Source organism: Heterostelium album (genome assembly GCF_000004825.1).
Source record: "Heterostelium album PN500 unplaced genomic scaffold PPL_scaffold14, whole genome shotgun sequence".
Taxonomy (NCBI): Eukaryota; Evosea; class Eumycetozoa; order Acytosteliales; family Acytosteliaceae; genus Heterostelium; species Heterostelium album.
In genome coordinates, this window is record NW_008805076.1 from 520,646 (window position 1) to 536,619 (window position 15,974).

General features: G+C 32.0%; 4 protein-coding genes across 4 annotated transcripts; 1 reads left to right on the forward strand and 3 right to left on the reverse strand.

The window, feature by feature from the left end:
- Positions 1–61: 61 nt before the first annotated feature.
- Positions 62–7,382, forward strand: PPL_10555 (uncharacterized protein; the record flags this gene model as incomplete). Its single annotated transcript, XM_020581324.1, has 11 exons — positions 62–199; positions 263–491; positions 567–1,142; positions 1,205–2,675; positions 2,731–2,864; positions 2,928–2,986; positions 3,052–3,874; positions 3,943–3,987; positions 4,254–4,996; positions 5,063–5,148; positions 5,213–7,382. 11 exons carry the CDS (start codon positions 62–64, stop codon positions 7,380–7,382), a joined length of 6,474 nt encoding a protein of 2,157 aa, XP_020428111.1.
- A 78-nt stretch (positions 7,383–7,460) lies between these two features.
- On the reverse strand, positions 7,461–10,089 carry PPL_10556 (Cell division control protein; the record flags this gene model as incomplete). Its single annotated transcript, XM_020581325.1, has 5 exons — positions 7,461–7,601; positions 7,679–7,780; positions 7,850–8,559; positions 8,621–9,494; positions 9,550–10,089. 5 exons carry the CDS (start codon positions 10,087–10,089, stop codon positions 7,461–7,463), a joined length of 2,367 nt encoding a protein of 788 aa, XP_020428112.1.
- Positions 10,090–10,264: 175 nt separating this feature from the next.
- PPL_10557 (uncharacterized protein) lies at positions 10,265–13,419 on the reverse strand (the record flags this gene model as incomplete). The annotated part of the gene is made up of 8 exons (XM_020581326.1): positions 10,265–10,579; positions 10,877–11,127; positions 11,253–11,289; positions 11,529–11,558; positions 12,368–12,406; positions 12,465–12,501; positions 12,822–13,233; positions 13,359–13,419. The coding sequence occupies 8 exons, from the start codon at positions 13,417–13,419 to the stop codon at positions 10,265–10,267; spliced, it is 1,182 nt and encodes a 393-aa protein (XP_020428113.1).
- A 165-nt stretch (positions 13,420–13,584) lies between these two features.
- Positions 13,585–15,829, reverse strand: PPL_10558 (uncharacterized protein; the record flags this gene model as incomplete). The annotated part of the gene is made up of 5 exons (XM_020581327.1): positions 13,585–14,131; positions 14,252–14,711; positions 14,789–15,061; positions 15,143–15,439; positions 15,823–15,829. 5 exons carry the CDS (start codon positions 15,827–15,829, stop codon positions 13,585–13,587), a joined length of 1,584 nt encoding a protein of 527 aa, XP_020428114.1.
- Between the last annotated feature and the right edge of the window lie 145 nt (positions 15,830–15,974).

The window sequence follows — 15,974 nt, forward strand, 5'->3', positions numbered from 1 at the left end:
ATTGTTACATATATCGACTAAAAAAAAAAATGTGGTTTCTAAATTATTGTTTATTTTTAGAATGACAGACAAGTTCAAAAAATTATTATTATTTGGTTTAATTTATCTGTTTATTTTTATCAATTCTGTTGTAGCAATCCAAATTATCTCCATCTCACACTTTAAAAGTTTTGTAGGTGGAGGTACCATTTTTGTTATTGTAAGTAATTAAAATTTTATTTTATTTTATTTTTATTTTTATTAATTCAAATTTATATTTTAGGTTGGTACTGATTTCCCTTCAATCCCTACTTTACAAGTAGTTAATTCTGCTGGTGGTACCAATGATTTTGAACTTATTGATCAAGTAGGTGATACCTATCGTTGGAGGGTGCCTCCAGCACCAAAAGCCGTAGCTCTTCTCAAACGTAGAAGAGACTATGAATCTACTGTAACTCTTGTTATTAAATTCGATGGAAATATATTTCATCAAGAAGTATTTTATTTCCTAGGTAATTTATTATTAATAAATATTTTAATGTCTTTTAGATCAAAGATTATTAACAATAAATTTTATATTTCTATAGCTCCAATGATAACTTCATTCTCACCACATCATTTTTATCCAAATTCAAACAATAAAATATTGACTGTGGAGGGTGATGAGTTTTCGATTAATAACAATGATCCTTTACCACAGGTAATGTTTATTAATGGAAATCTGAACATTCCATTGGTTGTCGATACCGTCACTCAAGGTAGAATAGCATGTAGAATTCCAAACAATATGTACTTGAATGAGAATTCATATACTATTCAAATAGTATTTTATACTGGCCATACAATCAGATCACTTGGAAACTTTAGATATGTTCTACCAACAGTAAGATCAATCGAACCATTATATGGAATTGGTGGAAAGGTACATAAAATTACCATCAATGGTGATAATTTTATTGAACTAAACTCAAATCCAAATATTGTGGTTAGTATTGGTGGACTTCAATGTACCAATCTCCAAGTTACAATGGAAAATGATATCGAAAGAATCATTTGCAACACTCAAGTAGTAAATCCTACACCTGGTCAATATGAAACTAAAGATATCCAAATTGCTTTTGGACAACAACAAGTTTATTGTGATAAAGTATTTACTATTTATGGTATGTTTAAGATTTATTCTCTATATTAATATTTTAAATACTTAAATTTATATTTTAAATAGAACCAAAAATCATATCGGTTAATCCTAAAAGAGGTATTTACACTGGAGGAACAGATGTAACTGTACTAGGTCAATATATTAAGGGTGCTTCGGTATTCATTGGTGCAACCGAGTGTATTATTGATCAAACAACTGTTCAGGATCATTCATTTGTTTGTAAAACAGGTGCCTTTACATTGGGTAAGCAATCAGAAGTCACCACTTCAATTCAACTTTTGATTGGTGGTCGTATTTTTAATGCACCAGATACCGAAAAGTTTAAATACTATTCACCACAGATAGCATCGATAGAACCCAATCAAATTATCAATGTTGGAAGTTGGCCTATTGTCATAAGAGGAGGTGCAATGTATCAAAACAATCTCATCAAGATTAATGATAAAATCCTCATTCCAAATGGATTGTCAGACGATAAGTCAATCTATACTTCAGTCGATCCAACTCAATTGCAACTCGGTGTGAACAAAGTCAATATTATCTCTGATGGTTACAATTCTAATGTCCTAGACCTTACAGTTGTAAAACCATCGATTGTCTCGGTTGCACCAGATGCAGGTTACGCATTCTCAGAGACTTTGGTTGTTTTTACCTTTCAAGATCTACCAAGCTATGTTTTACAGCATTTGCAGATCATGGCAGGTGACAAGATTTGTATTAATTTGCTTCAGACTGACAACAACAAAATTCAATGTACAATTCCACCAGGTACAAGAAATGAAATCAAAGATGTTTCATTCTCTATCAAAGGAAGCCTCTACCAAACAACTGTTAAATTCTACTATTTCGAACCGACAATCAATAGTCAAACACAATCAACCAACATACCAAAAGGAGGTGGAAATTTATTGATCAAAGGAAACTATATGAACTTCATTGGTGGAGTTAAAATAGATAGCAAAATGTTAGACTTCTCAACCTGCACAGTTAATCAACAACAGATCTCCTGCATTATTCCTCCACATACACCTGGTAGCTTCTCTGTTATTTTGATTGGTGTGGATCGCGTTCACGAGTACAATACAAACAAGAAGATTAATTATGTTGGTCCATCTCTTAGCAAAGTAGAACCATCTCAAGGATCCAGTAAAAGAAAGATGACACTAACGATTACAGGAACTTCGTTTGGAACCGAAAAAGACGATGTCTCTGTGATGATTGGAGACGAAGAATGTACACTTTCAAGTATCAGGGATACACGAATCATTTGTAAAGTTAAAGCACTGAAAGTAGGACTGCATGCTATAGCTGTAGAGGTATTGCAAGTAGCAGCTATCGATTTACTCAATTATAAATCTAACGCTCTATCTTGTTTGGGACCACCACTTTCCGATAACTCCAACAGCCCAGTCGATTGGTGGTTCATCTATAAGATTAAGAATTCAAAACTGAATACTTATCTTTATATCGACCCTACCAAAGATAAACTTGAAAGACTTTTTGACCTTCAAGATCATGATACTGACAAATTGAGGTAAATAACATAGTTTATCCTAAAATTAATCAACTTTATTAATTCTTTCTATTAGTGCTCTTCAAGCAACATTTGATCAATATTCAGATTATTATTACATGTTTTTCAATGACCAACCTGGTCAAAGAAAAAAAACTGGTGCTCGAGGAGCCAAACAATCTACTGGAAGTGCAAATGGACATGTCAAAGGTAATTAAAGAGAAATTTTTTTAAAAGATAAAAATTTTAATAGGATTTCTTTTTTCATTCTAGGAATGGTATTCTTTGATGATGAAGATGACAATGGAAAGTTTAATGGTATTCATATTGAAGTAAGATATTATCATTTTTAAAAAAAATAATAATAGCACTTTTTCTAATATAATTATGATGATAGCATTCAAATCCAACATTCCCATCTTATAAAGACAAAGACTTGGATTCATATAATGGTATTAATTCTGGTGTTAAATTCCTAGGAAAACCAGACTATAGTCAACATTTCTTTTGTTATAATTTCGATAATCTCGATCGTGTTATGGAATACTTTTTGAGAAACGATGCATATCTTTTGGATAAATTCAAAGTTTTCGATGATATAAAGTCATGGGATGACATGAAACAAAATCAACTTCCATTTCTCTATGACTATCTCAGTACTTTTATGACTATCCCCGATCGTAATCCACCTCAAAATGATGAAATCATTATACCAACGAAATTAATCAAAGATTGTAGCAAAAAGATCATCAATAAAGTGGATCTGGAAGATATTTGTTGGTGGCATTCACCAGAGGTCACCATTGGTGGAAATTTAAAGGCATACTATTTTATGAAATCTGGAAATGGTGACAAATTGGCTTTTCCAAAGGCGACAGGTGATAGACCAGATACTCTTTCACCTTTTGTTTTGAGAAAAGAGGTTGCCAAACCTACATATGATGGAATCGATCTGTGGATGGTAGTTGCAAACTTTTTCCAAAAAAAAATGTTTGTCGAATGTTTCTATGCTATTAAGACCAAACAAATGCAACCCACCGAGCAAGTATTAAATGTTGGATTCTTGGAGCTACCTGTTTACTTGGCTGAACCCTTGAAAAATAAGAAAGGTGAACTTATTGGTTACACTGACTATATCTCATGTGGTGGAAAGCGTGAACATGCTAAATTTGGATTTCCAATGTATCCTGCTTATGGTAATAACGCTCTTGATGCAAATGGTAATATTTACAATTAAATTAAAGAAAGAAAGACTTTTTTTTAACATTTTTTTATATTATATATATAGAAAATTTCTTTTGTGTTGGTGATAGTAATAGGCACAATGGACAAGGTAATTTATCGAAATAATATCATTTTAAAACATTAAATTAACTAAATCGTAAATATTCTTAGGTGAAAGGGGTGGCGGAATTATATGTTTTCAGCATCCTACTTTGGTTTATCAATTCAATAGAATGGTGAGACAATACAGTACCTACGATGATGATAATGATATTACCAATCCCAACAAATTGCAGACCATCGAACTATTTATTCAGATACAGATTCCAATTTCACTTACCAGACCCAAGGATTGGAAGAATGTTATTGAAGTAGAGATTAAGGATCCCATCAACGACAAACACTACTCGAAATTCCCTAAATATATCGAAAAGATCACCAGTAAGACTATTTCCAAGGCAACAGACGTAACGCTTTCTATGCAATCATTGAGAACATCAAGAGACAAAGTTACAAGTAGTGATGGCGAGGAGTCTTCAATCAAAGGCAATCCAACTATGCCCGAACCAGATATTATGAACTATATTGCAGATGATACAATGTCACTACACTATATTGCATTTGACGATAAGATTGGATCTGTTTGTTCTTTTGAAGATGGTATTGTAGATGCATGTGATAGGTCAAATGCCAGAGCAACATTAATCGAGAGAACTTTGCCAAAGAAACACAAAGAACCTAAATTCCCTCCAAAGTACAACTATGCCTATGATGACACTAGAGATATCAGAACCTACGATCTACTTAAAAACAATGATTTCTTGTTGGTCAAATTCGCTCAACTTTTTATGGCTATGCTACCAAATGCCAACCGAAATTTCTACCAATTCATGGTTGATACCAATAATAACTTCTTTAATCCACAATTCAGACCTCCATTTATTATCAGAACCTCTGATGAACTCTGTCAAGAAGAAGTTGCATATCTTATGACTCTCCAATATATTTACTATCAATCTGATCAACCTGATCCAAATGTATTAATGTATAAGATTGGTGGTGACAACTTAAATTGGGGAAATGGTATAATAATAGCAATTTCAAAGAAACTTTTAAATGTAAGTGAAAAAATTAATAACCATATTATTAATTTAAAACTAACCTTAATAATTTTAAATTAATAGAATATGGACAAAGGATTAACAACAAAATTCCCTGCTTGTATGTCAAGTGTTATTCCAAATTATAATGATATTGAAAAGTATATAGAGTATGTACAATCTAAAATTAATTTATAAGTATTGTTTTTTCTAATTTTTTTATTTTTTTTCAAGTGATAAACAACTAGATGATGATCCTGAAAAAATGTTAAGAAGAACTATTTCAGCTGCATGGGATTGGATGAGTACGACCTATTCAGATGGACAAGGAAAACGATTAAAGAGATTAAACAATGCAGAGGTTATTCCAGTAGAATATCTTTTGAACATGATGATAAAGATAAGACATGACGATATGGTCAACTCATTAATTGATTTGGTTGATTATATAGATACCGATTACCAATTGGGAATTAATTTCCAAGATATTCTATATAATAACTATATTATTCAACGTCCACCACCCAAAGTACCAATTGTCAATAATAATAAGATGGTCAATATTAGAGTACCTCTAAAAACATTACAATCCACTCAACAAATCTATATCAGTCAGAACGAAAGAGAATTGGAATCAGGTGTTCAACAACTCCTCAAATCTCAACACTCTATGAATATTAGTAATATTCTATCTCTATCGGATTATGAAATTGAGAGATTAGAACTAGCTCTTGACAAATGGATAGTTATTAATAACCAGAATCAAGCAATTAAAACTTTAATCAGTGACCCAATCAATCAATATCACGATCAACCTATAGAGTTTATAGATATGTTTAATATGGATCAGACTGGTAATCCTATTAATCTGGGATATCAAGGTGTTGGAAATGGATTGACTAGAATTAATTTGAATTCTCCAATTTCCATTGCATCAATTACCTTTATTTTGGAGAGCTTTATTAAGAGTCAACTGACCAATAAAGTTGTATTTGGAGATTTCGAAGTGTATTATATTCAAAAGAACGAATCATATGGATTGGCAGTTTCTACATTGAATTCCCAACTATGCGATATCAAGATGATGCAATACTCTGATTACTCTTCAAATAATTTCGATTACATATGTAGCTCTGTAGGTCCCATCATCACATCCGTAGATATTTTACAAGGTTCAACTAAAGGCGCCTATCCTATTACTATCAGTGGTAAAAGATTCGACTCTTCAATGACAATTAATATTGGTAATCAACCTTGCGATGATCTCGAATTAATTTCAGAACAACAGATAGTATGTACCGTTCCAAGTGGAGTCGGACAGCACCACCTTGTATTCATATCAACCCCTCAAGCCATTTTCAATATCCAAAGAACGCAATTCTTATTCTCCTATAACCTACCTGTAATAGAGTCTATCGAACCACAAGATATATATAGTTATGACATGATAACAATTAGTGGATACAATTTTGGAAGTGATGCAACAAAGACCAAAGTCATGATTAGCGATACATTAGAATGCTCTCCAATAGTCAATATTTCAGACACTTCCATTTTATGCTTTGCACCTGAAATATACGATTCGAACCATCAATCTATTAGTGTTATCATTCAACATCAACATTCAAACACTGAAGCATTAAACTATGCTGGACCAAACATTGATATGATACTGCCAGAATCGGGTGATCCTTTAGACCCAATCGTTATCACCGGAGAAGGATTCAGTAATCTAACAACAGTGTTCATAGATGATATTCCAGTCGATATTCTAAATCAAACCTTGGACCAGATCATCTTTGAATTGGATTATGAAACTGCTAGCCACAAACTGACAATCCAAAACGGAGATCTTACCATCAACAGAGAATTCACTTACTATCCACCAATCATTACACTGTTCAATGATACTCTAGTCAATACCTCTGGAGGATTAGTACAGCTCTATGGTTTCGGTCTTGGACTTGTTTCAGCGGACCTAAACTTCCAATTAAACAACACCGACATTGATTGTAACCCATTCGATCATTTCATTGAATGCTACATACCACCTGGTTTTGGAAGTTCACTTACTCTAATTGGATCTGTATCCGATCAACTTGTTGATTTTGGAACGCAATCTAAACTCTCGTATCGACCACCAGTCATTACAAGCTACCTGATCACCAACTCCAATGTACTAGAGATCAATGGATACAACTTTGCACCAATAGAATATGGATTCGTTATCAACGAAAGTCAAGATCATTCATTCATTCGAATTGTGTACAATGACTTTAATGAAACCTGCTACAACTTTATCTCTACAACCAAAGCAGAATGTAATTTGAATATCAATTCAATGATACAATCTATTGAAGTTGTAGTCGGTGATCAAATATCAAATACCATTGGATTATTCTAAATTATATATATGAATATACTAAATAAAATAATATTGTGCGAACAATTTATTTAATTATATTTACACCAATGTTGTACTTTATTGATGTTTTACTTTTTGATTAAATACATTCCTAAAATCATTCATTGAAACCACACCATTCATTAAATCTCTTCTCATACAACATATAGATGCTTCTTTACATAAATTTTCAATATCAGCTCCACTATATCCTTCAGTCTAATAATTAATTAAATATTAATATATGTATATATATATATCAACGAATTATAATATATTTTTTAAATTAAACATACCATTTTTGATAATTCTTCAAAATTGATATCACTTTCCAATGGTAAATTCTTTGTCTTTACTTTTATAATTTTTAATCTTGTTTGTTGATCAGGTAATGATATCTATAAAATATATATTAATTTGTTAATATATTTAATGGTTGTTAATAATCTATTTAAATTTATAGTTACTTTTAAAATTTTATCAAATCTACCAGGTCTAAGTAATGCACTATCTATCATGTCGAGACGATTAGTAGCACCAACAACAATGACACCTTTCAGCTGTTCGAAACCATCCATTTCATTGAGGAACGTTGAAAGTACTCTTGATTGTGCGCTATCTCCAGACTCTGATGATTGACGCTTCGAAACAATCGCATCGATTTCATCAAAGAACAAGATGCTCGGTGTCGATTGTCTCGCAGTTTTGAATACCGCTCTGATAGTTGCTTCGCTATCACCCAAGAACGGAGAGAACACATTGGCACCACTCATCGAGATGAACGACAGCTTAGCACTGTTTGCAATTGCCTTGACCAATGTAGTCTTTGAGCAACCCGGTGGACCGTATAACAAAATACCTTTGGGTGGTGACAAACCTAACCGCTTGTAGGTATCACCATGTAACATTGGCCATTCAATAGCCAGCTGTAACTCTTGCTTTACATCTTCTAGACCACCAATATCATCCCAAGTAACTGTTGGAATCTCTACGACTCTATTCTCTCTCAACAAACTTGGTGGATTACTCTTTATCGACTCTACGAAATCCTGGTGATCTATCGTCTTCTCTTGCTTCATTCCACTCTCATACTTTTTAAAAGCAATAAACGCAGCATCTCTACATACAGATTGTAAATTGGCACCGACATATCCTGTACATTCATCCGACAATACAGCTGTTATTACAACTTAGAGTTAGTGATATGATAAACAGCAAAACAATAAGTTATAACTTACATAGATCAACATTGATAGGTAGATGTTTTGTGTATAACTTTAATATTTGTAGACGTTGATGTCTGTCGGGAACGGGTATCTCTAGTTCACGATCGAATCTACCGGGTCTTCTGAGTGCTGGATCGATATGATTGGGACGGTTCGTCGCCGCTATGACAATGAGATTGTTACTGCGCGACTCGATACCATCCATCAGTGTGAGTAGCTGTCCGACGACACGCGATTCGTTGTTGTTTGCCTGTGCTCTCGGTGGACATATCGTATCGATCTCATCGATGAAGAGAATGGCCGGTTTGTCTCTCGATTGCTTGGTGGCATCGCCAAAGATACGTCGCAAAGCAGCTTCGGTATCACCCAGGTAGGTACCACTAATCTTTGTCGCATCGACACATATCAAATCGATCGCATAGTAAGTGGCAATCGATCGAACGATATGCGTCTTTCCAGTGCCGGGCTCACCTTTCAACAGTATTCCTTTGGGTGGATTGATCGATAGATGATCAAACACCGATCTAAACAACATCGGATAGATGATCATCTCCTCTAGAATAGCGAATTGCTTATCTAATCCACCAATCATAATTGAACCTATACTATTGGTTGAATCATGATCTTCTCTTCTCTTTTCCAACAATGATTTGATTCTATCTACTTTTATTTGTTTTTTATCATCTTTATATTCTTGTTGTTGTTGTTGTTGCTGTTGTTGTTGCTTGTCAATATCATTTTCATTGAATATATTAATCTTTGTAGATAATGAAACTAAACCAATCTTTTCATCATTATATACATTTATAACTTTTAATTGAGGTTTATCAAGACTACCAATCATGAATCCATTACCAATTAATTTACCATTTAAAATATCTTTTAACTACAAATATACATGTTAGTCCAATGCAAAGTAACTTGATATTAATAATACATACATATTGATGTTTTGATTTCATTGGTATTGAATCATTATTAACTTCTAATAATAGTATATCTATTTTTAATAAAATATTTTGTTGATTATTGGGTATTGTATAAAGATTGACATTCAAAGGTTTCGGTATGGGAATAGGTAATCTTTCATTGTTTAAAGTATAATTATTATTACTGTTATTATAATTTAATGATTGAATTATCTCTTTATATTGTTTTGATTGTTTTATATTATCAACATCATCATTACTACTACTATCATTTATAATTAAATAAATAAAAGGTATAGATTGTATTATATTATCTTTAAATGATTCTCTATTTATCCATATTTGTGAAACTATTATTAATCTATTATTATTACTATTGTCAGTAGTTGTAAGAGGTATACTTAAAAATACCCATTGACCTAATCGCAATTCTCTTTCTTTTAAAAGATTCGAATGTAAATAACAAATATGATTAGAAGACGTTAGTGATTCTTCATTCTTATATTGATGATTATTAATTGGTAATAAATATAATTGTTGTTCTTGTTTCATTGAAATAGATTAGTTAGAAAAAACTGAAAAAAAAAAATCAAAAAGACGAAAGATCAAGTCGATCGCCATGTCTTTGATTGTTCTTTATTGTGAAAGTTTTTTTTTTAATCAAGATATATTATTATTTACAAATTATTTATATTATTTTTGATTCAATTATGGTTAGCTATATATATTATGCTAATGATCCTATCTGGAGTGGGTTACCACATTGAAAACAAAAGTTGGTTTTACCATTGACTTGACCACATTTATGACAAACTATTAAATATTTTGAAGAGTCTGCTATATTGCTGTTGTTGTTATTGTTGTTGATATTGTTATTATTTATATTATCATCGTTATCACTATTTATACTAAGTTCGTTTATATCATTGTTGTTACTGTTGTTGTTGTTGTTGTTGTTGATTGTATGATACCAACGATGACCTATTTTAACACGTTTTCCTTGGTGTACCTGATTGGCAATGTCGATATCATCTAATCTGCGCTTGAGTGAGATCAACATGCTGTGTTGGTAGATAATCATTATCAGACAAATGATGATAAGACCACCGAGAAATCCAATCACCAACCAGTTGAACAGTGGAACCGCTATGCTCTTGACACCGATGGTAATCGGTATCTGGTTGTCACCGTTGATCATCAGTTGCAGTGGCACCACCGAGTTGTTGGGATTGAGAGAGATCGACATCGGCAGAGAGTCGGCGTGAATATCAATGTCGTAGCTCATGTTCTTTGAGTTAAAGGTAAGTGGGAACTTGACGTAAGGCGAATACATTCGTACATCCGAGATATTTAGACGATCGGCATACAATTGCATCGGTAGACTAACCGTTGAATTATTGAAATCCATCGTTATATTCATAGGTGGTAGAAAAGATGTTGGTGAACCAACGCCACCAACATTATTATTATTTATATTACTCTCATGATCATCACCATGATCGTATACAAGCATTTCCAATTCCTTTAAAATTGAAATCGATAAATCTTTTAATTGATCCCCATTTATTATATTATTGGTATGTGATAATACTATATAATTTATTTATAATAATTAATAACTTAAAAAGTTCAATTTTAAATGTAATTAATAATAATTAATACAAACTTTTATTAAATAATGTAAAAAATATTAAAATATTTAAAAAACTATATACAAATTTCATTATTTTTCTTTATTCTATAACTTTTGAACTATTATTATTATTTATAATGTGTTTAAATAACATTATAAATAATAAATCAAATAAGAATAATAATAATAATATTTTTAAAAAAAATGTTGAAAATAAAAAAAGTAATTCTAAATTTTACTTAAGTGATGATATGATGTTAAATTTACTTTAACAAAGATGGTGGTGTGTGAAGAGGTGTGAATCTTTCAAACCAATAATATTAATTGTGTTTATATATTTGGTCAACCCATGTTTTACTTTATCAATACTTTCAGTCGACTGTTGAAACTTCACAATAAAAAAAAAACACAAAAAAAAACAAGAAAAATTCCTTTTTTTTTTGCAAATAATTATGACATTCAAATGTGTATTTACGTCATCGTGTGTTGTGGAAACCTTTCTAAAGGTGTCCTGAAACAAACCGATATAATAATAATCATTACATTGAATTCAATCATTAATTTCTTACTCCTATCTCTTTTTTTTATTGATTTAATATGCACTTCTGATTTATACATGTTTTTGATTATATCACCTTGTGGTTCCAATCTAATAACAAAATATTGTTTATATGTAATCTACAAATACATATTTTCTTTGTTTGATATAATAATTGTAATAAGAAAAATGAAAAATGTGGTGCCCTGATTAAAAAAAGTTGCTAATGGTTTTTTATTTTTGAACTTATTACTTTAATTGTTTTTGACTGTGGCACGTGTCAATCGTCAATTCCTCAATGAAATCATTCTAGCCGTCAATCCATCCAGACGATAACTTTTTATACTGTTGAATTGGCCGGGATCATCCTCACTCCATTGTCCAATTTTTTAAAAGAGGAGGCGTCTCACTATTATGAACGCATACCCATTGGACTCCTCAAGCTCAATGACACACTCTCGCTCGCCACCACTCTCTACCCACCTGCCAATGATGATTATGTGTATTCTCACTCCGCATCTATAGTTATTTGTTTGTTTACCAAAGCTGTTCACTATTATATCTTCACCACACCCTACTCATACTTGTCTTTCTTAACATAACTTGACAACATCATATTTCTTATGATATGTAAGCCACAGTGTAGTTTCAGCTTATACATTACATCTCTTACACAAGTACAAAGCAACGGCTTGTTGCTATATGTGATTTGATCTTGTAGATGCTTGTTTTAACATAAACTATTTCAAGAGATACAGACATCAAAGAAGACCACTCTGCTCTCTTTAGGTAGCTATAATATGGTAAGAATAGTTATAATGTAACATTATATCTATTATCGATCTATTCTGGAAATGGACTGCATCATACATTCAAGAATGAGCCGTCCTCTCATACCTCCTCATGTCTTTTACCACTACAGCTAAACGATTTGCAGCTTATTTGACCCCTAAGTGGCGATGCACATAAATAAAATAATGTGACTGACAGAATCTTATATAATATGATTAAAAAAAAAAAAAAAAAAGTACGTAAAGAATAAGAATAAGCAATGTCATTTCGATTATTTGTTTTGTTTGATATTATTATTATTATTATTTTAATTGTTTCTACAATGATGATGTTTGAGATTCTGTTTGTTGTTGGGTTGTTGTTAATTCTTCTTGTTCGTCAGCTAGTTGGAATTGTTCTTGTTGGTCAAATTGATTATCATGTAGGTCGCTAAAGTCCAAGACAGAGACAAACTTTCTTGGTTTGGCTGGAAGACCGTGTGTATTGATTGTTGAAACGCTAAAGTAAACGACACCTGGTACTGTAGCGAAAATTGTGTGATCTCTACCCATACCGACACCATCTCCTGGATGGAATCTAGTTCCTCTCTGTCTAACTATAATATTACCTGGTTCGACTAAATGTCCACCAAACTTCTTGACACCCAAATACTTTGGTCTTGAATCTCTACCATTCTTTGTTGTACCTGCTGACTTTTTAGTAGCAAATCTCTTTGTATATATTAATGATTCAACTATTATATTTAATTAATTAGCAATAATGAATATAATTAAAGTTAGTCCTTTGTTTTAACTGATTGACAAGCAGTAATTCTACTACTAATATTATCTAAAATCTAATATTCTTTTCTTTCTTTACCTTCACCAAGTAGACATGTTGATCTAACAGTCTTATTTAAAGTATTACTAAAAAAAGACATTATTTATTTATTATGATAATGAAACTATACAATTTAATTCATATGAATTTGAATAATCGAATGTTTAATCGTTTTTTTTGATCAATTTTTTTTTTTTTTTTGATCATTCAAAAAACAGATTTTTCATTTTTTTTTTTTTTATTATTATAAGCAATAAGCTAGCAACTAAACATTTTTATTATGATTATTTGTATTTTGATCGGTTATATTTAAAACAGTTACTTTTTCAACATTATCATTAGCATTCACATCTTCTTCCTCTTCTTCTTCGTCTTGGAAATTATGATAGTTCTTTGAGTGTATTCTACTTTGTTGGTATTTAACCATTAGACAAAACGAGGTAGCTGCTAATAAGAGTCCAAGTGAAAAACCAAATGTAACCATGAGGGTGAATCTTGTTTTCGATGGATATCTGCATCTTGAATAGTCACCGCCGGTCACCAGAAGATTTAGGTCGGGGTCAAGAAGTGCTCGCATCTCGAAATACGGTAGCCGCGAAGAAACATTGACCGATCCATCGTCTTTATTCTCAGTGAATCGATTCTCAACCGATCGCGGAACATTGTCGACCTCTGCACGATTGGGGAACTGTCCGTACACCATGTTGCCGCCGGCATCTATGAGACTGAGCGCCGTTATCCTGTCGCCTTCGATTAACGAGTAGTAAGACCAATCGACACATTGCTCTCCACCTTCGGGTGGTGTAACGACGCTGTTGATCTCGAGCAGGTTTTGCTCGGTGAGGAAATCCCAGCCCTCTATGGCGACGTCAAACTTTAGCGCGCCCAGCGAAATCGAGTGGCTGTGTCCGGCGTATTCGAACGTGTAATACTGGTTGTCGGTTACACCTTCGATAGCAACGTACTGTGTGAATGTAACATTGATACGGGCACTCTGTCGGAGCGACGGTTTGTCATCCAAGTCCGCTTGGTAGAGCCAGCGCTTTCGCACGATCGTGTCGGAACTGTGGATCTCGACCGCTTCGTCTTCGAGCACCGAGTACCGCCAATTCAACTGCGAGAACTCCACTCGGTTTCCGATTTTCCAATTCTGACTTGTGTATTCCTGTAGGCTGTCTACGATGATCGAGTAGCTCATTCCGGCCATTGTGATATTGGCAATCGGCTGAGTGGTCATCGGTTTGACATCTTGTGTTCGTCTTTTGTTGAAAGTTTTGATCTGACATAGATCGCCACCCCAACCATCGTTACATATACATTGATTACCCATACAATGTCCATTTCCATAACATGCATTATCGCCATCCTCCAGAATACATCTACTTGTTGAATCTGTTTGTTTTAATTTGCAATACAATTAATTAATATCAAAAAATATTATTAATTCGTTTTTTCCGCGCGAAAATTACCTGGTTGTGTTTTATAACTATAAAATTTATCTACAGGAATGTCATAGTTGACATCGGATATTTTAAAGTGATAGGTTGTATCAGAGACTAAACTGTCGAATACACAATTGTTTGATTCTGAATAATAACAAAACGTTAACCAATTCTTGTTATCGAAAGAAATCGAAGCATTATAATATGGTTTGTGTTCGTAGTTTGCATCTGAAACCCATGTAAAGTTAATTGTATCTTTTGATATTATAGTTATTTCAGATGTTGGTTTAAGTGTTGGTACTATTTTAATTAAAAAAAAAAAATACTAATTAATATTTTTATTATTATTATTTTTATTTAATAAGAATAATTTATAATTACCAAACTCGAAACTATCACTACTACTACTACTATCATCATTGACATCTATATTATTTATATCTAGATCTAATTGTTGTTGTTGTAGTTGTTGATGATTTTGTTCAGTGTGTGACGATGGAGATAAGGTGGTGCCTGTTGTCAACACCAAAAAATCACTGAAAAAAAATAGTAATATAAAAGATAATGATATTAAATAATAATAATGTTTACAACAGGAAAAGGATTTATTATTGCCACCCAACATAACATTAATTTTCGAAAGTGTATTGATAAATAAACTAGTACTTTTTATAGATACTAAAAGAAGAGCAAAAAGGAATTGTTGTTGTCGTTATTGTTTATTATTATTTATTTTCTTTTGAATGATTTGAAATCATATTTAGTAGTTATTCTATTAAATTATAAATAACTTTCTACAGATATATCTTATTTTATTAAATTTGCAAAAAGAGAAAAAAACAAAAAAACCATCAAATCAAACATTTAATTTGGAGACAAGCAATAGAATAAAAATAAAAATATGAGCAAGATCTCTCAATTATAACCTAAGATTGCTGCCGAATTTTCGTATAGAAGGTGGTTTTTGAAAATTTTTTGCAAAAATAGATTTTGTTTTTTTTTTGTTTTCAAAATAGTAGGATTACATTACAATCACTGTTTTCTTTATCTTTTACTTTTACTTTTCATTTTGTTTTGTTTTATTATGTACAGTACTTCATATACACTTACATTAGTAGTAATAATAAATAATAATTAAGAAATTTAAAAGAAATAATTGTAAACATTGTTTTTTTTTTGGTATCTTTAGATTTTGTTTTGTTTTATTATGTAC